Source organism: Equus quagga, chromosome 5 (assembly GCF_021613505.1).
Source record: "Equus quagga isolate Etosha38 chromosome 5, UCLA_HA_Equagga_1.0, whole genome shotgun sequence".
Taxonomy (NCBI): Eukaryota; Metazoa; Chordata; class Mammalia; order Perissodactyla; family Equidae; genus Equus; species Equus quagga.
In genome coordinates this window covers 55,398,854-55,420,357 of record NC_060271.1, presented here as the reverse complement: position 1 = coordinate 55,420,357, position 21,504 = coordinate 55,398,854, and the positions used below count along the sequence as shown (strand labels likewise).

Here is a 21,504-nt window from a genome sequence, read left to right as displayed (position 1 = left end):
AAGTTCCTATTCAAGTATAAAAACATTCAAGTTTATATTATTTTATTTAACAAAATGTTATCTAAAGCTTACACGCCCTGGGCACTGTTCCAAGCTGGCCTACTCCTGATTCTGTGATCTCAGTGCTGAAACTCATGTGATCTTGATAACAAGAACTGTGACAACTAAGTCAAGAGTCACAAGGGGCAGACCTAATTCTTTGAATTTACCCCAAACATCTCACAGTGAATCTCCCTGTGGTGACAGGACTCATATCTCTTCCTCTCAGAGCACATGACTGACGTCCAAAATCTAAACCCCGTGCAGATGGGGAGGCCTGCTCCCGAGCATTGCCCGCCATGGGGGGTGGGAGATACTCTGGTAAACTCCAAAGACCTGCTAGAACTCTTCCTCTGTGGTGCCTCCTCTCTTCACCTTTCTCACTGGCAGCAGTGTAACTTAGTGATCAGGCATCTAGCCTTTGGAGCCAGCCTGCTTGGGTTCAAATTCTGGCTCTGTCTCACAGTGGCGTGTGACTCAGACAAGTTGCTTATCCCCTCTGAGCCTCAGTGTCGTTATCTATAAAATGGGGATAATAACAAGAACGCCTACCTCATTGGGCGGTTCTGAGAATGAAGGAGCTAATACACATAAGTCACCTGGAACTGTATCCGGCACAGAGTAATTTCTAGAGAAGGCTTAGCTGTTACTATATTATTCCGCTGGTCTGGAATTAGTCCCTGAATCCTTCTGGGATTGGTGAGCTTTAAAAGTAGGTTGAATTTACTCATAAGAGATTCATACCGGCTATGCATAGCTAAAACCAAATTTGGCAATTAACACTTTTTTTATGTGGAGCCCAAGAGTTGAGGGGAATGGTTTTCTTTGTCGCTCCCCTTGAGGTACCCTTCTGACTCACAGCCTCCGTCTATTTCTCTGAACTCCTTAGAAAAACTTCCTTTTCCATCCAAAATGAGAGCCCTACAGGGATTTAGATGGAAGGAGCTGGAATCTGCTATGGATGAGATGATGTCACGTTTTGGACCATCAACAGAACATTTGCAAGTCCCCATTAAGTTCTGCTTACCTCTCATTGCTTGTCCCCCCTCTTTGCTTTTGAAACTCTCTGAACCAAAGCTGCCAAAATTGGCTGAGTCCTCCTAACTAGTGTCTGCCAAATGAAGCACCAAGGTCTATCTGGAAGCACAGACTCAAGGCCCTGAGATTCCAAGATCATTTGGAATCTGAAGTGTAAGAAAAGCAGGGCAACAAACAACAAGCATTATTCAGCTTGGGAAACTGATGCTCAAACAGGCGGAGGTGACTTGCTTACTTCCTCTAAAGGGATTATTCAGTGTTGTCCTTGTGTTTAAATATTTATGTACCAAAGTCAAGAATTCTTGGTACATGATGCACCAGCATTTTTGAACAAATCGTGAATTTTAGCTAGGAGTCAAATTTCAGGGTGGGTGGAGTGGTGAACTGTAGGATGTCTTTGAGTGTCTCCCCATTAAAATAAAAGAGAGCCTGCATGTGTGGAGTCTGCAAGGAGGGAGCCGCGAGACCTGGAAATTCTTCTTAGCTCAGTCATTGACTTGGAGTTAATTCCCTTCTGTCCTCCAGTCTGGGTAAGCATCAATTACTTATCTAGTTTGTAGTAAAAACCTTTTCATACATATAAAAGGAAAAGGATCAAAAATTCATGCTTAGAGGAAACAGGCTTTCTTGACATATTTAAGGGTGGTTGTGTTGATTCTTCTATTTGTAAATTTCTATATTGGTTTCGTCTTTCCCTTGACTTTTTAATAAAAAGATACAGTTAAATGATCTTTTTTCTAAAAGAAAAAAAACCCATGTAATTGTTTTTCACAGACCTTCAACTGTTCTTACAAAGCCTTTGGTGAATTGTGGGGACAAGCTGGGGCAGGGACAAACTGTTGAGGGTTTGATGTAGTGTCTAGGGCAATTATTTGATTAATGCTTTCCAATTGATTCATGTCACTTTCCTATATTCCTTAGCTGCTTTGTGAGGACTATTGGCATGTGTGCCTGAGTGTGGCTCATGTGTGTGTGCACACAACCACCAGCCTGTGTGGATATCTGTGTTTTTATATTTGCATTCATAATATTCTTATTTTCTAGGATCTATTGAATTTTATGGTGTTAATTTTTTTCAAAAATAGAAACTCATTTTCTTTCCTCTCAATTTCGCTTCTTTCTAGCAATTCTCATGTGTCTGTGAAACAGCAAGACCATTGTAAGGCCTACATGGCCCAAAGGTTCAGTAAGAATAAATGCCGTGATGGGTGTTGGAAACCCCACTGTTATACATATTTATATGTAATAAGTACCTGTTGATTGATTGATTCTCCTGGGGGATATTGAGCAAGTAAAAATCATGGATGTAAATATTTTGCTTGTGATTTTGTATGATTTACCTTTCAGGAGAGTCGCTGATAACTCTTTCCAACTATAAATCTTAGGGAGCACTATCAACCTCCTAGGGGAGACCTGCACCATCGTAGATCGCAGATTCAACTTGAATAATCTCAACAGTCAGTTACCAAAACTCGCTCTAGACTGATAAACTGAGAATGAGACAGTGGGTCTTGGCAGTTCTAACATTTCTTATATCTTCTACTGCAGCTAAGTTTCGTAAGTATTACTTGTCAAGTAAAATTTTTAAATTTTTAAATTAAATAATTCAAAGAATGTTTGCCTTGTTTTAAACTGGTTGCTTCCTGCTGTTCCAGCTGGACTGTAACCTGGAATATTCATTTATGCTCTATAGTCATTCTTCATCACAAATCTATTAGGACAAATTCTTCACAACAAATATATCATAATTTTAGTTTTACATAATATGTCAAAAGTTTACAAAAATATATCAAAATTTAACACGGTGCGTGCACATGGGACATATTGTGAGCATTTTTGTTGACTGACAACATACTTTGTGTAGATAGACATGGTTGCTGTTCCCTTGGATCAGTGTGGGAGACGGAGCTCCAAATTCATTCATTAATCTGTGGTACCCATTAGAACATTTCATAAAAGATTTTAATCATTTACCTACTCTTTCTCAGTTAAAATATCACAAAGTATAACTATTTCTAAAATTAACCCTCAAAGGGGATATTGAGAATATAGGAATTGTAATCTTCTTATATGATCATTTCAGAATCATATTTATATATATATTTTTATTTGTAGTCAAGTCATCCTGGGGCCTGGAAAATGAGGCTTTAATTGTGAGATGTCCTAGACAAGGAAAATCTCGATACCCAGTAGATTGGTATTACTCAGAAACCAACACAAATATTCTCACCGAGAAAAGAAATCATCTACTTGCCTCAGGGGAGAGTCTTAAGTTTCTCCCAGCCAACGTCAACGATTCTGGAATTTATACTTGCATTCTCAGAAGGTATTATCCAGGCAGCCACCATGATCTTTGGGCCTGCTCCCTTTTCTTCAGTAGTTGGTAGTCTGAGCTGCCTTCACTTTCCTCCCCTTTTTAGACCTTTCTGGAACAGTTGAATTTATAAAGTGATGTGAATATAAGAGTATTTATAGGAACACCATCAGGTTGCCGGTTAGGTGATTATGAACCAACTATTTAGATGTGCAATTGTGGGGATGGGTTTGTAGCCCAATTAGAAGAAAACCCTAGCTTTCCTAGGGACAAGAGAACTGAAAGCAATTGCTCATTTTGGCCTGGAAGTAAGAACAAACCAGCACAGAAAATGGTGCCCTGGATGATGGGCAGCAAAGAGGCCTTGGGAGGTGCAATGGTGGTTAGCAGTGCCTCGAACCTAAGGGATAAGCTAAAGAGGGTTACCTGAGATTGAGTCATTTTTAGGGCTACGCTAGGGGTTATCTCGAATGTAACAAAAAAGTATTTAAAGCTCTAGATTTTAATGACTATTTTTAAATAAGAACAGGATCATTATATATCAATTGTTGTGAGAAGAAAAGCAATATTAAGTAAAAGCTAGAGTTGGATGAAGTTATTTCATAATGCTAAGTAACTTTTCAAAATTATTTGATTGATTTTAATAGTCCTGCTGCCAATAAGACTGGATATGTGAATGTCACCATATATAAAAAACAACCAGATTGCAATATTCCAGATTATCTGATATATTCAAAGACATCTGGATCAGAAAAAAATTCCAGAATATATTGTCCTACAATTGATCTCTACAACTGGACAGCACCTGTTGAGTGGTTTAAGGTAAAAGGAAATTTGGGGGAAACAGATGAAAATAACACAATTAAAATAGATGCAAGTAAAGAAATATTGTAAATGGAATGGAATTTTTTCTTTCAGAATTGTAAAGTTCTTCAAGGGTCAAGGTACCACACACACAGTACGTTTTTGCTGATTGACAATGCAACTAGTAAGGACGCAGGTGATTACACATGTAAATTTATGCACAGTGAAAATGGAGTCAGTTACAGCGTGACAGCAACCAGATCATTCGAAGTTAACGGTAAGCTACTGAACTTAACACAACAGAATATTTGAAAAAAGATAACATGAGAGAAATTGTGCCCTTCTTGTTGATTTTTCTGTTCTTCATCCTCCCCCCCGAGATTTCCTCCTGTATCTTATCTTAGACATTCTCTACAACTGTACTATCAAGATTTAAGAAGTTTCAGAGGACGATTATGCTGCTAAGCCAAAGCCACATCGGTTCTCTCCTCTATGACTTAATTTTTCAAAGACAATATGATCTGAACAATAATTTAATTCACTTTTTTGAATGGCGAGACAACTATTGGGAGAGCAAGATTAACTTTCCTTCTCCCAATTTGTTGTCAGAGGTTCTGTAAACAGAAAAAGATCTATTTGATCTCTAATATAACTAACTGGGTTAGAGGTTTAGCGAGAAGCTTTATAAAGGGATAGATAGATATTGTTGAGTGATTTTCGATCCTGGTTTGCAATGCTTTCAACATCATCAATGACCTCAGTAGGTCACTTCATTCTAAAACAGTTTTTTCAAATTTATTAAACTCTATAAAAGCCTGCTCAGGGAAAAGATTTCACAATTAACCATATCAAATCTTGAAAGAGTCGAAGTCTCCTCGGCATATATCTGTCTCTGTAGATGCAGTAACTTTTCTACGTGTGCCAGATTTCTTAGAGCAAAGCAGTAGCAGAGAAACGTTTTGTTTGGGGTTTTTCAATGCTCCACTGCTGTCAAACAAGCATCACCAGACCTCGTTTCTCTGAGTGCCTCTCACTGTTCAATGTCAAAACCTGTAGGGGTCCTTGGTCACACCATCCTGAAATAAACAAGAATCAAGCAGGGCTCCAGAAGACTCCCTTTTCCTTGTCTCTAGGCATCAGTGTCACAGGAATTAAGATTTCCTAATAGAGTGGGCCACAAAGGTAGAAATCTGTGAGCAGGAGAAGTGTGGACTTAGGTGTTTATCATCTTCATGGGTCTTTTGAAATCTTCTTCCCTGTAGTGTTATGCTTATTCTGCAGAATTGCGGTTTTCTAAAAACTGCTGGGGCATGCAATTAATTTAATGTGTTGAACTAACATTTGTTTTAATGATATCAAAGAGAATCAAAAATATCAAAGAGTATCATAGTTGGTAAGAGAAAGTATTACTTGAATGTTTTTGTTTCTTTTGTGTGTGTGTGTATTTATTGCCATGGGTCACTGTCAGAAAAATGTGAGAAACATGGCTATGACACAGGATAGAAATATGGATACACAAGCTTTGTACTGATGACCATCCAATGCTCTCCTAACATTTATATTCTCTTTTTGTCTTTGACTTAAGATGAGGAAGGCTTTTCTTTGTTTCCAGTAATTATAGCCCCTCCACAAAATGAAACAAAGGAAGTGGAAATTGGTAAGAAAAATTTAAGCGTTCTGTAAATGTTGCCTGGAAAATCTTTCCCTCTGACCCCTGAATTCCCAAGCAGGAGTCAGGCAATTAGGACAGTGGATTTTGAGGATTAAATGAGATGCCATGTGTGCTAATAATTGGGAATGTGTGGTCACAGCAACATGCAGCATTTACATTAGTATCACACTTTGTAACTCATGGTGCTTTCACATGGGCCATCTCATTTCATTTGCACTCTATCCTGGAGGTAGATATTGTTCTCACTTTATGCTGGTGGATACTTAGGGTCAGAGAGGCTAGGTGTCAGAGTGGATCAGTGACGTGCCCGAGGTTGTGGATAATCTGTGATAGAAGCACGAGAGCCCAGACTTTCTGACTCTGTCCATCTCTGCCTTTCCTGGTTCCCCACTAGAAGTGGGCTACAACTCAAAGTTCTTAGTGTGTAAAACAAGGCCCCTCATGACCTGGTTCTCACCCCAATCCTGGCCCATCTGCAGCCATTAACCCCACACGCCCCAAGTCCCCACCACACCGACTGCCTCCTGGTTATTACAATCATGCGGAGCATTTTCACATTCTTCCTGCTTTTGTCCATATTGGTCCTCCTTCTCGTCTCTTACCTGCCAGAGAGCAGGATCAGAGCCTCCATCTGATCAAGTCCAGGGGCACCATTTACATGCTCAGCGTGGTAGCCCTCCCTGCAAGATTTCCCCCTCTGTATTCCCATGTCACTTTGTCAATCTTTCTACTAAATAGAACACTAGAATACCTTGTGTTCTCATCATTTGTTTACACCCTTGTTACCTTCTGAGAGACTTCTAGCTCCTCACCCCTCTTCAGGTGCCTAAGTCTTGACACAGGAACTAAGGGTTCAGCAAGGACGGCTGAATGCATGTCTCAAGGCAGGAAGGCGGCCCTGATGCTTTCAGTTCTGAAAGGAGGAAGTCTCAAGTTAAAGACATTGGACTGGAGAATGCTCTTATTGGATGATTAAATATTGGGCTTGTAGCTGGGTCAGATAAAATACAGTTTTACCAACAAAGGTAGCTTATAGAGGGATGAAGAGAATTCAGGAGAAAGATGTGGAAGAGAGAATTTAAAAAGAAATTCCAATCGATGGTAAAGGGAAATCCTACACTGTAATGTGGGATTGATGAAGCCAGAGTCATTTGCCTCTTTAGTTTCCGCTGCATGTGAGAGGCAAGTGGGAGCTGAGCTTCAACCGGAAGTGAGTGAAATGAAGATAATGGGAGAGACAGAGGAGTCCAAGTAAAGCCATAGAGGAATGAAAGTGCTAACGACGAGGAGGGGAAATTCATGACGCATACTAGCTGTTCAACACGTTTTTTCCCCATTAAATCAAATTAAATTAAATTAAATGCCTTTTGCAGAATTTAATTTTATTGGTGTAATTTCTTTACTTCTCATCTAGGAAAAACAGCAAGCATAACTTGCTCTGCTTGCTTTGGGAAAGGCTCTCAGATCATGGCTGCCATCCTGTGGCAGGTTAACAGAACCAAAGTTGGGGACTTTGGTGAAGCAAGAATTCAAGAGAAGCAAGAGCAAAACCAAAGGTATTTTTATATAGAAGTTAAAGTATCCCCTTCCCCTCCCACACAGTTTGCAACTGCTAAGTAAGCACAGAAAGTAACAAGTTGCCTCTTAGTTCCAGCAATGAGATGACTTGTCTCAATGCCGTTTTAAGAATAGCTGATGTGAAAGAAGAGGATTTATCCCTGAAGTATGAGTGTTGGGCCCTGAATTTGCACGGCTCAAGAAACCACATCATAAGACTAAGGAGGAAAAATCCAAGTAAGGAGTGTTTCTGAGACTCTGGTCACTTGAGATTGCTGTATCAACTATGGGCTGAAATCATTTTCTGAGACAGCAATGTGTTGGCGTGTGGTTCCAGGGGATCTATCAAGACAACGGAAGTGGCTCATCTCATAAACGTGCTTCTCCTCTTGAGGACGCTGACCGTTTGCAGCCCGGGCTTCTCAGAATGTTTTTGTTTGCTTGGTCGCCTCTCTGCTGCTTTCCGCCCCCTCCTCCCCTTCCTCCTCTCCCACCTACTCCCCTTGTTGGTTCCTCTTTGATACCCACCTGCCTCCTTGGTCATCCTTCTGTGCTTTCTAACTTCATTAGCTCTCTCTGCCTCACTGTAGGTAGAAAAAAACACACCAACAGTAAACTGTGAACATGTTCTTTTGTTACCTTTTATAACATGTTATAAACACGTTCTCTTTTTTAACTTATTTCTTTGTCATAAAGAACACACTTTTTTTTTTTTTTTTTAGTGAGGCTGGCAAAGGGGACAAAAAGGTGAAGTCTTTAACTACTGCCCATTCTAGCAAGAAAATCTTAGATGCTACTTTGTAATAAGACATGCATTATCATTGTCAAACTTTTATAAAATATTAAATTTAGGTAGAACTCATGGGACGTCTGGTAGCTCAGCCCATTTCCGCGTTATATCTGTTATTCAACATGCAATCCAGGTACCACCTCTTCTGAGGAGACTTGCTTGACCACCAGTTTGGAGTATACACTCCCTCTATGTATTCCCACAGCATTCTGTCTCGATTGCTGCTGTCTTACAAAAATCTGTTTGAGAGTCTGCTCAACATGACCATAAGCTCCAGGAGGGCAGGGTGGCATCTTCCCTATCTTTGAGTCCTCAGTCTGTAGTGCAGTACTTGGCACATAGCATATGCTTAAAAAAAAATTTGCTGAATGAACGTACACCAAAGTTATCAAGGAAAACTATTTTTGTATATTTCTACTTCTCTAGCTATAGGGCTTAATTACACAACAAAACAATAACCTATATTTGTGTTTGTTCAGTTGAATAACTTTTCTCATAAATTGGAAAGGCCAAATTATTTATAGCTTCCCTATAGTTTATAGTTTTATCTAAATCTAGCATGCTTTTACTGGCTTCATTATAATTGTTGCAATAAAATATTATAACAAAAATATGAAACTGACTACTCTTCAATGGATTAATTTCAGACACCATATATAATCTTTTAAAACGTAACACACACTTTCACAAACAATCGGTGGCATGTGGAGGCAGGGTAGAGAAAGTGATCTGTCTGGGTGTAAGCAACAGAAGGATAGATTGTCTGTAGCGAGTTCAAAGCAGTAATAAAGCCATCGCAGAGTCATCGTGCTTTCTACTACCAGCATACCCAGAAAACGTTAAACAAGTCAGCAAGGACACACTCCTCCTCTCGGGGACTGACTGCTTCTTCCTCCCACTCCCACGTCACTCCATGCAATGACATCAGCAAAAATAGTTTTAGAAACATTTCCTTCCTGAGAACCTGTCGATTTCCTCACTTGCTTGCACTTCCAAGCAAACACATCCTGTTTGTGAGATGAATTTTATACTTAATTCAGTATAAAAGGGCGGGGAGAAAAATATGATATTTTTATACTTGTCACTCCATGTACAACCATGTAGAAATTATTCACTGTGTTTGTCAAATAGCCAAAGGGAGAGTGAAACTTGGTTTATACTCCTAAGTGGGGTATAGCCCAGATTAATTTGAATAAACCCACAAAGGCACAACATGATGAAAAGGATTGGGGGTGATGAGAAAGCAGGCCACCAATTTGATGCGGTTGTGGTAAGTCTTTGCCTGATGTGGTGCTTGGGATTTTTCTTGTTTTAATTTCAACTTTGTTGATTTATACGTTTTTATAAGACAAACAGAATCATGATTACCGTAAATAATTTTAAGTGCTATCATGTTCCGTGGGCTGTCAGGCTTCTGCCAGTTATAACTGTCACCCAGGACGTGTGGACCACATGGAGATGTTATGTTAGGGCAGTGTTTGTGGGGCTGACAGCGTGGTGGCTCCCGGAGGAAAGGGGAAGCCACCCTCCAACCCTGCACTGCCATCGCGTCCCTATCCCAGTGCTTTGCTTACGTTGTCATTCTATGAGTGTTCTTTGGTTACCTGTGTGTAGGAATTGTTTTCATGTTGTATGTCCTTGGCGATTTTGTTCCTTCTGATTTATTCGTACTTGCTACCTTTTACCTGTTTTTCTTCAAATCAACACAGTTTTACTCTGTTTCAACAACTGTGTAAATTAAACAAAATTGTTGTTACTGCTGTTGAATTGTCACAATGAATTCCTTCATCTCTATTTCTAGAACAAAAGAAATTACAGCACTGCCTTGAATTTTAAAAAGAAAAACTTAAAAAACCTATTCCCCCATATTATTAAATAAATATTTGATACTCATAATAATAATAGTACACATTTATTCATTATTTCCTATGTAGCAGGACATGTCTAACTATTTTTCATTTAATTTCTCATTTATTTTATCAATACTCCATGAAGAAGAGACTGTAACTATCATCTAAATTTTGTGTGTGTGTGTGTGTGTGTGTGTGTGAGGAAGATTGGCCCTGAGCTAATACCTGTTGCCAATCTTCCTCTTTTTGCTTGAGGAAGATTGTCGCTGAGCCAACATCTGTGCCAGCCTTCCTCTATTTTGTATGTGGGCCACCACCACAGCATGGTTTTGATGAGCAGTGTGTAGGTCTGTGCCCGGGATCTGAACCTGTGAACCCTGGGCTGTCAAAGCAGAGTGCATGAAGTCAGCCACTACACCACCAGGCCAGCCCCACTACCATCTCATTTTATAGATGAGGAAACTGAGACAAAGAGAGGTTGAATAACGTGCCAAGTACTACAGAGCCAGGATTCACAGGCAGGCAGGGATTTCCTGTTTACAGGCACTTACGGAAGGTATTTAGTATTTAGTCATCACACGCAAGAATTAGCTATACATTTATAAAGTCCTTAACACTTAGAAAGAAACTGAACTGCAACTTCCTTTAGTGCCTGGGATATACTTCTTTCTTCCGGTTGAAGGCAGCCAGCCCCAAGCACAGCTACGTCATAACAATCTCTACAAGAAATACAGATGCCAGCGTGCATCCAGATAGGATTTTTAGAAAGTGAACCGGAGAAGATTCCTGTTGAAGTGATGAACTTAGGGAACATTTATCATTTAAAATGATGACAGTGCAGCCAGTGAGCTCTCTGCCAGTTTTCAGCCTCTGTCCCCCAGTTTTGAATCACTTCCCCTTGGTCATTCTTCATCTCACAGTGCTGGATACTCAGGGAGCTGATAAATCAGTGGAAGAATTTGCAAACACGGGGCAGTGATTTTCTGTGGCAAAACCGAGAGCCCATGCTTTGAGACTTCAGATGAAAATGAAAAGAGAACTATGTGGCCCAACGTCATCTGACATTCTTCTCACATTCATCTTTAAGTGGAACTATTTGTAAGCTAGGATGGTTAACGATTCTAGCGAGGGAAGTAAACTTTAAACAGCCAAAGATGCTATTAATGAGGACAGTTCTTGCGTTCAATTTGTACATATCTGTTACAAGTCCTTAGAGATGAGGACCGTCTTGCCTATGTATTTTGTGAAGCGATGAATACAGGATAAAAGTTCAGTGATGGCTAAATAATGTTCACCATAAGAGAAATAAAGGCTATGTGTACGACCTAGAACCCAGTAATTTGACTTCTCCATCAAATACGCTTCAGAGACTTCCGTGGCTCTTGTTTCTAGCCTGCTTTCCTATGCCACCAACTGCAGATGCAATGAGTCCCTGAGACCTACTGATTCTTTCTCCTTGATGCCCCCAGCACTAGACTTGCTCATTCCTTTCTCTTTATTACACGATTTTGAACCCTCTTATTTCTCACCCCAAGTACTACAAAAACTTTCCATTTCATTCTACTCTGAATACCTATGCTCTCTTTCCACAGAAACAAACCTCCCACTAGATTAATCTTGCTTGAAAACCACTTTCAGTTTTAATACCCTACTCACTACTCTTCAGTGGCCCCATGACCTTCAGAATAAAGGCAAAATTCTTTACTGGAGCCTCAAGTCTGGTCAGAACCTAGCCCTGACACACCTTTCTAATTGTATCTTCCACTAATTCCCCAAATTACATTACTCCACTTCCTCAGAAAACACACTCCCATCTCCACCCTTGGGCTCCAAGCATCCTCTCTTGCCAAGAGTACACTGCCTTTTTGGCAGGTACCTGAATCTTACCCATCGTTCAGGGACCTCCTCCTCCAGGAAGCCTTCATTGCCCAGTTCAGCGTGGAGTGAGCGCTCCTTCTAGATACCTCTGCCAACTAAAATTAATGCTTTTACCTCCTATCTTAGTTAAGTTGGCATGTGTCTCTACATCTTTTATGCTTTGAGAATCCCCTACAATGTCTAGCCTGGTGCCTTGCACAGAAGAGGGGCTCAAAAAACATTTACTTACTGATTCTTAAAGCAGCCATGACAATTCCATGGAGGCATCTCTTGTATGAATCTCGAACTCTCAGTGGAGGCAGCATAGGTGTATTTGTTTATCTTGTTTTAGTAATAATAATGATCATTTTTGTCCTCCCCCTATCTTTTGAATAGCTGAGCATCAAAGCACCTACTACATACTTGCAGGATTTAGCATATTGTTAATGCTAATCATTGTCATGATGATAATGTTAAAAGTCTTCTGGATTGAAGTTATTCTGCTCTGGAGAGACATAGCTAGACCTTACAAAACTAGGAACGGTAAGTGGCAAGTTTCAAGTTTTCCTTTAAAAGAAAAGGTCCCATAATGGTTGTTGGTTACTTATCTGTTAATCTCTTAATAGCTATGCTATGAAACCCCGATTCCCCTTTGCTTACTAACATAGTAACAGTACCTCTTTCTTGAGTCCACTCAAGGAACATTCTCCATTCTGCCTTGCTGCCCCTCGTGGTTCTGAGATTTATCTCAACAGCTCAAATATCTCTCCAGTGGGATTGCTGTCCCTATGAACTCCCCAATAACAGAATCTGCTCAAACCCAGAAAGGTTTAAACATTCTGGAAAATGTGAATTGGTAAAACTTCATGGAATTCAAAACATTAACAAAATTGTTCCTGTTTTCCAGATGTGAATAGGTTAGAAATGTCCATCAGAATGCAGGTGTATTTTACCAGAAACCCTGTTCCAGAGAGAGGCTTGCCCAGGCACATGAAAGAAGCCAGTTCTGCCTGCTTAGTAGGAACACCACCCTTTCATTTGGAAGCAGATATATGTCAGATTTTCCATGTGGTCCACTCAATCAGGGGCTAATTGTTTGATTTGTGAGAAATTCTGCCCCCTTTAAACATTCTATCTCCTTGCTACTATTGGCCATTAGCATTTTCACTTCCCCAGAAGAAGCATGGGGAAAACAAAGAAAGGTAAAACTGAGATCTATCCAGCACAGAAGACCCTTATCCATGACTGTAAATACTTATTTTAATAGATCATTAATCAAAGTTGACAATATGGTTTGAACTATACTGGACAGACTCTTACCTATTCTCCATCATTCAGTCTGAGACACTAAAAAGGAGAACTTCGGGACTAAGACCGATTTCCTGATGACATTTTGGGGCTGTAAATTGTTGCCATCACCTCTGGATTCCAGAATATTTGGGAGGCTGGGATATATTCCTCAGCTCGGTGAAAAAAATGTTTACCGAGAGGCAGATGAGAATTTTTAAAAACCAAGTAATAGAATTGTACTTCTTGTTCTCATTTTCAGATGGAAAGATCTATGATGCTTATGTTATCTACCCACGGAACCACAAAAATAGTCCCGAGGGGGCCAGTTCTGTGGAGCACTTCGTTCACCAAATTCTGCCTGATGTTCTGGAAAATAAATGTGGCTATAACTTATGCATTTATGGCAGGGATCTGCGACCTGGAGAAGGTAAAGCTATCAACATACATCAGGGCCAGAAAGTCACATTCATCCGAAGGCTAAGAGATAGGTGGTCTTATCCGTGCATTGGATAAGGAGTTGCAATCATGATCCTAGGCCCCGTGACCAGAGCTTTTAAGTATTTCTCCCTCCAGAAGAAGGAGACACTTATTCTTTGCTCCTCCTGCTGCCATCGCCACCCTGATCATGACGTCTTCACGGTAGTGTCAGTGACATGAAGACAGAACGAGGCGTGCTTGCTATATGGAGTAGCAAGGTACCGCCCGTACTTCCCTTTCCGCGTCCCCCACTGGGCTAACTCTGAATTCTCTTAATTCTATCTAGAAGATTTGAACGAAGGCTTAAAAATTAAAGAATTTTATTCTAATCTCCAGAGGTGCTGGCTAAAATATCCGAAAGGACTCAAGGAGTCTTCATGATGTTCCTCATATTGGGGAAACATTTGCAAATTTCTATTATTACAAGAATAAATAGAACTGTGTCTTCTGTTTCTCAATATTCCTTGCTGGTTTCATGTACCTTTGGCAGTTGTGTCATAATTCCCGCATGTCGGGAGTTCTTCTCTTCTCTCCATATTTATGTCAAGTACCTATGAACCCTCCTGGGAACTCTTCTCGAATTCCTCAGAGACCAGGATGGTTTGAAATGTGAATGAGGCAGGGACATCATGAGTGGAAGTCCAGAAAAGTAAATGTTTAGTGAATTTAAACTGGTATTCCTCCGGAAAAGACAGAGTCGAGTGCCTGTAGATTTAAAGGTATGCACAACAGGTGAATTCGGTTTATCCTGGAATATTTGGGTAATGTTAAGAGCCTAGTAATGGCTTGGGAGACTTACAAAATGTACAATTCAGAAAAATGTAACCCAAGCCTTCCCTCCAGGCTCTCTCCTTTCCCCAGCGCTCCCCATTGGCTGCCCATGCAAGTAGAGAGTAGCAAGTCATGGCGCTCAAAGGCTCTTTTCATGTTGCACAAGTGCTCAAGAAGCTGCGAGGACTCCAACTGTTTGTCATGTCACACCAGCTGCTACATGTGGCTGCAAGCTCTTCATCTCTTCTTTCTCAGGTCCATCAACCTCGTTTCTAATTACACCTTTCCCCAACCAAATGTGAATGCCAGCTCACTGATGCTCAAGCTTGTGTTGCCTTTTTTGTGCTATTTTTCATTTGGAAAGTTTTCCCACTTCCCCTCCCTCAAGTATGTCCTCCGACCTTTCCTCAACCAAAGTAAAATAAAATCCAACAAAACAACACCAAACTTCACTCGTCTGTAAGAGTGAAGTGAAAAGTTTATGACTGACTGATGCTGTGTATTTCTTCCTATGCTTGCTATCTTCCATTTGCTTCTTCAAATCCACTCTGCATCCCCCTCCATCCAGCAGACCTGAGTGGCCCATCATTATGGAATCCATCACTCTCTTGCCCTCTGTTCCATGTTGGGTTTGGCCGATGAAAGACACTGGCAGGAGTTCAGAGGGCAAGAACATCCCTACCCGCTCTGGGTGGGGCTGCCAGGGTAGTTGTGCTCCTCTCTCCTGGAGCACAGGTTCCTGTCCGTTGGCTTTCCTCAGGCATTTATACTCCTTGGGTTCCATAACTGCTTCTTTCCCTTCATGCCTGGACGGTGGCAATGGGTCCCTGATCCTGCCAGTTGTGCGGTTCTGCACCATCTTTTGTTGATTTTCCTTGGCTCTGCTCACATCTTGCATAAGCTGTCCTTTCATTAAACTCTCTTTAGCCAGTCCTTTGGAGTGTGCCAAATTTGCTGTTAGGTTCCTGATTGACACAAAGTCTCTATCTGACACTATTGAACACTCATTTCCTAATTTCCAGCTACTATAGGAATTGGTAGCCTTTCAGCCGCTGCTCTCTAAGAATGTCTTGAGTTGTTTTGTTCTTGATTATGTTTCCTTAATCATGCTGTGACCTCGCAGTGAAAACTGGTACTTTACGTGTTCTTTCTAAGTCCCCCCTGAAGCTAACTGAAATCACCATGGAGTTGATGCTCCATAAACCCTGACTTGATAAGGAGATCTGGTCTTTCCAAGATTTTTCTAGTCCAGATCAAATCAGCTTCTAAAGCAGAGACTATTGAGGGGCGAAGTGGATCCAGCCCTTCACTAGAGACTTTAGTTGCTTCAGAGGAGCAAGAGTTCCTGAGGTTGCATTCTTTGAGGGTTAAAATTCCAAGCCCTTTTAAAACATGTGAGCTAATGTCCTTAGAAGATATGTAGCTAATGAACCTGAACTAAGTCTCCTGCTAAATACTCCTACCTTCTCATTTAACCGGAAGAGCTGTTTCAGTTTGGACTGATCCACCTGGGAAAGAAGAGGGCCTTGGAGTGGTTGTGCTCCTGGTGACGGGGTAAGGCAAACATAGCGGGTCTCCATCCAAGTACATTCCCGCTTTTCTGAATAAGTAAACTGATCACTGTCAGAATCTCACACGAGATTATAGCAATGATAATTTTTTAAAAGTTCAGAACATTTGTGATCAAACCATTAGACTTAAAAAAGCAACAACAGAACGTTTTATCCATGTCTTTTATTCCCAGATGCAGTCACCGCAGTGGAAACCAACATACAAAAGAGCAGGCGCCACATTTTCATCCTAACTCCTCAAATCACGCACAGCAAGGAGTTTGCCTACGAGCAGGAGATCGCCTTGCACAGCGCCCTCATCCAGAACGACTCCAAGGTGATTCTGATTGAAATGGAGGCTCTGAGCAAGCCGGGCGGACTGCAGTTTGGGGAGCTCCAAGATTCCCTCAAGCATCTCGTGAAAGTGCAAGGTACCATCAAGTGGAGGGAAGGTCACGTGGACAACAAGAGGTCCCTGAATTCCAAATTCTGGAAGCACGTGAGGTACCACATGCCTGTGCCAAACAAACCTCCCAGAAAGACTTCCCGCTTGGCTTCCCTGAGTGCCCACGGGCAGGAGTGCTTGCTTTGATGTGCTGACGCGCCCGATTTTGCAGATCCAAACTCCTAGCTGGGTTACACCACGAAGAGACATTGGGAGCTGAGGCTGGGAAGTAGCAATGTCAAGGGTATTCAGGCCTCAGATTTCATCTAGTAACTTTACTTCCATTTTCTTGATTCTGGGAGGATGCAAAATGCCCAGAAATTTTTATCTTCAGTTCCCCTCTCTCCACCTCACATTTCTTACCCTTCTTCCCTTCGCTGGTCTTTCTGCATTGTGGAGTAGGACGTTGTCACCACGCTCTTTTCCTCTTTCTCTCTTTTTTGTTCTTCCTCTCCTCATTCCTTGTCAATAACCTACATTCTGAACATCAAACTAAAAGTTTTGAAGTTAAATTTTCATGTAATCTTGAAGAACACTCAGTTTCCCTCTCAGAACGTGAGTAGTAAATCTTCTTCCCCAGATTCCAGAATTTACTGTATTTTATTTGACCAGATGCTTAGTCCCATCATCTCAATATTGTCAACTTTGTTGGAGTACCTTATCCCAATTGCCATTATGATCGTTTTTTTCAGTTCTAAAATTTCTTTCATATATTTTTATTCTCTTCAGAAATATTTTTTCTCACTATAAAAGTGATATAAGTACATTGTAGAATGGAAACTATAAAAAAAGAAAATAACAAAAATCATTCATAAACCACATCCTAAGGTTATGACTTTTGGTAAATTTTCTTGTATTTTTAAAAAATTTTAATTCGTACTTACACATACTGTTTATACAGCTGAGATTAAACAGTGTGTAGTTTTTGTATTTTTTTCTATTTAATACTATGGTAAAAGCGTTTGACACGTCATTTAAATTTTAACATTTTAAAATATTCATAGTGTTACATCTCACGGTTGTGCTACAGTTGACATGCCTAATTCCTTATTTTTAGATGTTTAAGTTGTATCCAACTTAAATAGCCACCATTATAAATTCTGCAATGACCATATCGGTATAACTCCTAATTAAAAAGAAACTGTTTTTTGTAACATTTCTATGAAATTAGTGTGGCATTTTGGCAGAACTGTTTTGGCAAAATGGAAGTTAATTTGCACAGTCCAGGCCACTCCCGTCAGTTCCTGGAAAGAGCTCACATTACATCAGAGCCGGTCCGTGGATCCAGAGCTAAGGCAGGGTGTCCACTGGGGCAGAGAGTTCCGTTGGAGCCTCAAATTTTGAAAGCGGATGGAGAGCCTATCCTCAGCTGAACTGCTTAAATGAAGTGTATGATTCCATGTTTAACTGACAAAAGAAAACTGCTTTCCAGACCCTTGACGTGGAGTGTAATCTTAAACTCACTGTCATTCAGTACCTACGGAATCTTGCCTGGAAAGAAGTCATATTTCAGGAAGGTTGCCTAAAGGATCTGTATTTACCCATCCCTCTAGATACCCTATGATGTACATCTCTACTCCCTGGATTAGAGTTGCCAGATAAAATACAGGACATCAGTTAAAGTTGAATTCAGACAAGGAAATTTCATCTGAAATTGATCTGAAATTCAAATTTAGCTGGGTGTCTTTTATTTTTATTTGCTAAATCTAATTACCCTACTCTGGCAGATTATTGTGCTTTTATGTGGTGACATCTGATTTTATTGAATTACTAAAAAATTAGCCAATGAAAAGGATGCAGTATAGTTGATTGGTTAACATCATAGCAGTTGGGATCAACGAGTCCTCGTCAGCTGCCAACCAGCTGTATGACCATGAGTAAGTCATTTAACTTCTCCAAACTTAGTTACCTTTGGTAAAATGAGAATAATCATACCAAACTCTTTGTATTTATGTGCTAATCAAATGAAAAAAAAAAGGAATTATTTGGACCAGACCAGAGTAAAGATTCAATAAATGGCAACAGTTGTTATAACACTTCACATGTTTCTTGTCATGTGGATTATATTCCATTCCTCTCTCAACGAGGACCTCTAGTGAATATATCCCCTCCAACCTCACCATCAGGAATAGGTGTGCCTTTATTCCTGCTTCCCCACCCAGCCAGAATGACAGATGTGTTTTGATTTATGGACATAGGGAATTTTGGAACTGATCTTATTTCTCCCTTTATATTAGCTGCTTGAAAGCATAGACCCAAATCTGGGATCTTTCAACAGCAAGTAGATAGGAATTTATAATAACCTCTTCCCTTGCTTCATATTATCTTTGTTTTTGATTTTTCCCTTATTTTTTATTTTTAAATATATTTTGACTGTCTATATTATGAGCTCCTTTGTAAGTACTCAACAAACATTTACATTTTCTGAGAGTGTGCTGAGCCTCTGTTTGTGAGGGGCGGGAGAGGAAGGGCTGTGAAGGGACATCACAGGACACAGGAGAGTAAGGCACACTCCTTACTCACCTTATGGGGTTTCAAGTCCACTGTGGGAACTTGGAAGGGAGCGGGAAACACTCCAGAGAACCCAGACAGGGCTGGCCTCAGGGGAGAGCCTGACATCGCTGAGCTCTTTCCTCCATCACCCCTTTTCTTAAACTTACACCCACCTCCCAAGTCACTTGAGATCTCTGGGCCTCAGATTCTGCAACTGAAAAATGGGAGGATGGAGAAGAAAAGCTGTGACAGCTTTCTCAGCTCCAGTAGCTCATACTTCCAAGCTTCCTGGTCAGGAAATTCCCAGAAGACCTGGCTTCTCATACCAGCAGCATCACTGACCTCTCTCAGTTTCTTCACCTGCACAGTGAGAGTCATAGATGCTTCCCCTGCCACACAGAGCATGGTGAATAAAATGAATTCGGCCAAAACTTGTTGGGTGTCTACCATATGGTCATCTAGAATCATGTACAAATTCCTGTGAATTATAAAAACACAAAGAATTACTTTCGATTGAGTCAAATTTGCATTCAATAAAATGAAGGTCCTGGTGAGTTTTGATGATTACACATGTCCGTGTAGTTATCACCTGAGACAAGACAGAAATATTTCCAGCACCCCAGAGAGTCCCTCCGGCTATTCCCCAGTCAATCTCTCTCCCTCCTCAGAGGCAAACAATGTCCTGATTTCTGTCGCACGGATTCATGTTATCAGGTCTTGAAATTCACGTCAATAAAGTCGGACAGCATGGTGTCTGGTTACTTCCACACAACATAATATTTTTGGGATTCATCCCTATTTCACACAGGTCAGTAGTTTGTTCCTTTGTATTACTGAGTCACATTCCATCATATGCTGTCCAACAGTTTGTTTAAACATTTCCCTGTTGATGGACATATGGGTTGCTTCCCGCTTATAGCTATTATGAATATGGCTACTATGAACATTCTTGTGGGCGTATGTCTTACTTCCTTTGAGCCAATACCTAGTAGGGGTCTTTGGGTAGGTGTACGTTTAACCTTTTAAGAAACTGGCAAATTGTTTTGTGAACTAATTGTACCATTTTACATTCTCACCAGTTATGTATGAGATTTCTGTTCCTCCACTTCCTCACCAATGATTGATATTGTCAGGTTTTTATTTTAGTGGTTGTTAAATGAATCTCATTGTAGTTTTAATTTGCAGTTCCCTGATGACTAATGGTGTTGAGCTTTTCTCATGCTCTTATTGGCCATCCATGTATCATTCAGTGAAAGGAAAATCTTCTGCGCGTTTTTAAATTGTATTGTTTCTCTACATCTTGTTGATGTGTAGAAATTATTTATATATTCTGGATACAAGTTCTTTTTCAGATAGATGTAAGAATTTTTCAAGGCTTACCTATTCATTTTTTTAATGGTGTCATTGATGAGTAGACATTTTGAATTTTGATGGCATCTAATTTATCAATTTTTCTTACATGGTTAGTGTTTTCTCTGTTCTAAGAATTTTTTTTTGTTTTAAAAGATTGGTACCTGACCTAACATCTGTTGCCAATCTTCTCTTTTTCCTCTTCTTCTTCTTCTCCCCAAGGCCTCCCATTACATAGTTGTATATTCTAGCTGTGAGTGCCTCTGGTTGTGCCATGTGGGAAGCTGCCTCAGCATGGTTTGATGAGAGGTGCTAGATCCACGCCCAGGATCTGAACCGCTGAAACCCTGAGCCACCGAAGTGGAGCGCACAAACTTAACCACTTGGCCACAGGGCTGGCCCCTCTAAGAATTTTTTTTTTTTGCCTACCCAAAGGTCATAAAGATATTCTCCTATGCATTTTTATGAAATATTTATGGTTCCAGCTTTTATGTTTGGCTCTATGGTTCATTGTGAATTAATATTTGTATATAAAATGAGGTAAGGGTCAAGGTTCTTTTTTTTAATAGAGATCTCAGTTGTTTCAGCAACATTTATGAAAAACTTTTCTTTCCCCATTGAATTGACAGGGTACCTTGGTCAAAAATCAACAGACTAGACATGCGTGGTCTATTATTCTACTCTCTGTTATTTTCCATTTATATGCTTATGCAAATATCACTGTCAAGATCACTATTGCCTTTTTGTAAACCTTCAAGTCAATGTAAGTCCTCTTTGTTCTTTGTTTTTTTTTTTCAAGATTGTTCTGACTATTCTGATAGCGTGCACATACATGTAAATTTTAGAAACGGTTTCTCAATTTCTTTGAAAATTCCTCCTGGGATATGGATTGCGATAGGGATTGCATTCAACACTTAGACTCTATTACCTACAGAGTCTGAAATTGTAGAGACTCTATAAACTCTGGTTTGTGGAGAATAGGTATCTTAACAACGTCTCCCAATCCATTAACATGATAAAGCCTTGTGTTTACTTAGGTCTTTCATTTCTTTGAGCAATAGTCTGTAGATTTCGTAATAGATGTCTTGTACATCTTTCAAAACATTTATACTTTGGTATTTAACAAGTCACATTCTCAAGTCAACGCCCCTCTCTATTGCTTCTCGATAGAGAACCCTCATCCCTCAGGTTAAGCAGAGGCTTCAGC

At 40.3% G+C, this 21,504-nt stretch overlaps 1 protein-coding gene across 2 annotated transcripts in view; it reads left to right on the top strand.

The window, feature by feature from the left end:
- Nucleotides 1-20,466, top strand: part of IL1RL1 (interleukin 1 receptor like 1) — a 31,762-nt gene extending 11,296 nt beyond the window's left edge. Inside the window, exons 2-11 of one of the 2 annotated variants that reach the window (XM_046663543.1) lie at nucleotides 2,425-2,634; nucleotides 3,193-3,403; nucleotides 4,039-4,213; nucleotides 4,310-4,472; nucleotides 5,781-5,852; nucleotides 7,282-7,423; nucleotides 7,516-7,661; nucleotides 12,318-12,464; nucleotides 13,471-13,638; nucleotides 16,204-20,466. In XM_046663543.1, the coding sequence (XP_046519499.1) occupies nucleotides 2,574-2,634; nucleotides 3,193-3,403; nucleotides 4,039-4,213; nucleotides 4,310-4,472; nucleotides 5,781-5,852; nucleotides 7,282-7,423; nucleotides 7,516-7,661; nucleotides 12,318-12,464; nucleotides 13,471-13,638; nucleotides 16,204-16,601 (1,683 nt within the window). In that variant the 5' untranslated portion in view covers nucleotides 2,425-2,573 and the 3' untranslated portion in view covers nucleotides 16,602-20,466. The remainder of the gene's footprint in view (nucleotides 1-2,424; nucleotides 2,635-3,192; nucleotides 3,404-4,038; nucleotides 4,214-4,309; nucleotides 4,473-5,780; nucleotides 5,853-7,281; nucleotides 7,424-7,515; nucleotides 7,662-12,317; nucleotides 12,465-13,470; nucleotides 13,639-16,203) is intronic. The other variant, XM_046663541.1, reaches the window with a different exon arrangement.
- The last annotated feature ends 1,038 nt before the right edge of the window (nucleotides 20,467-21,504 follow it).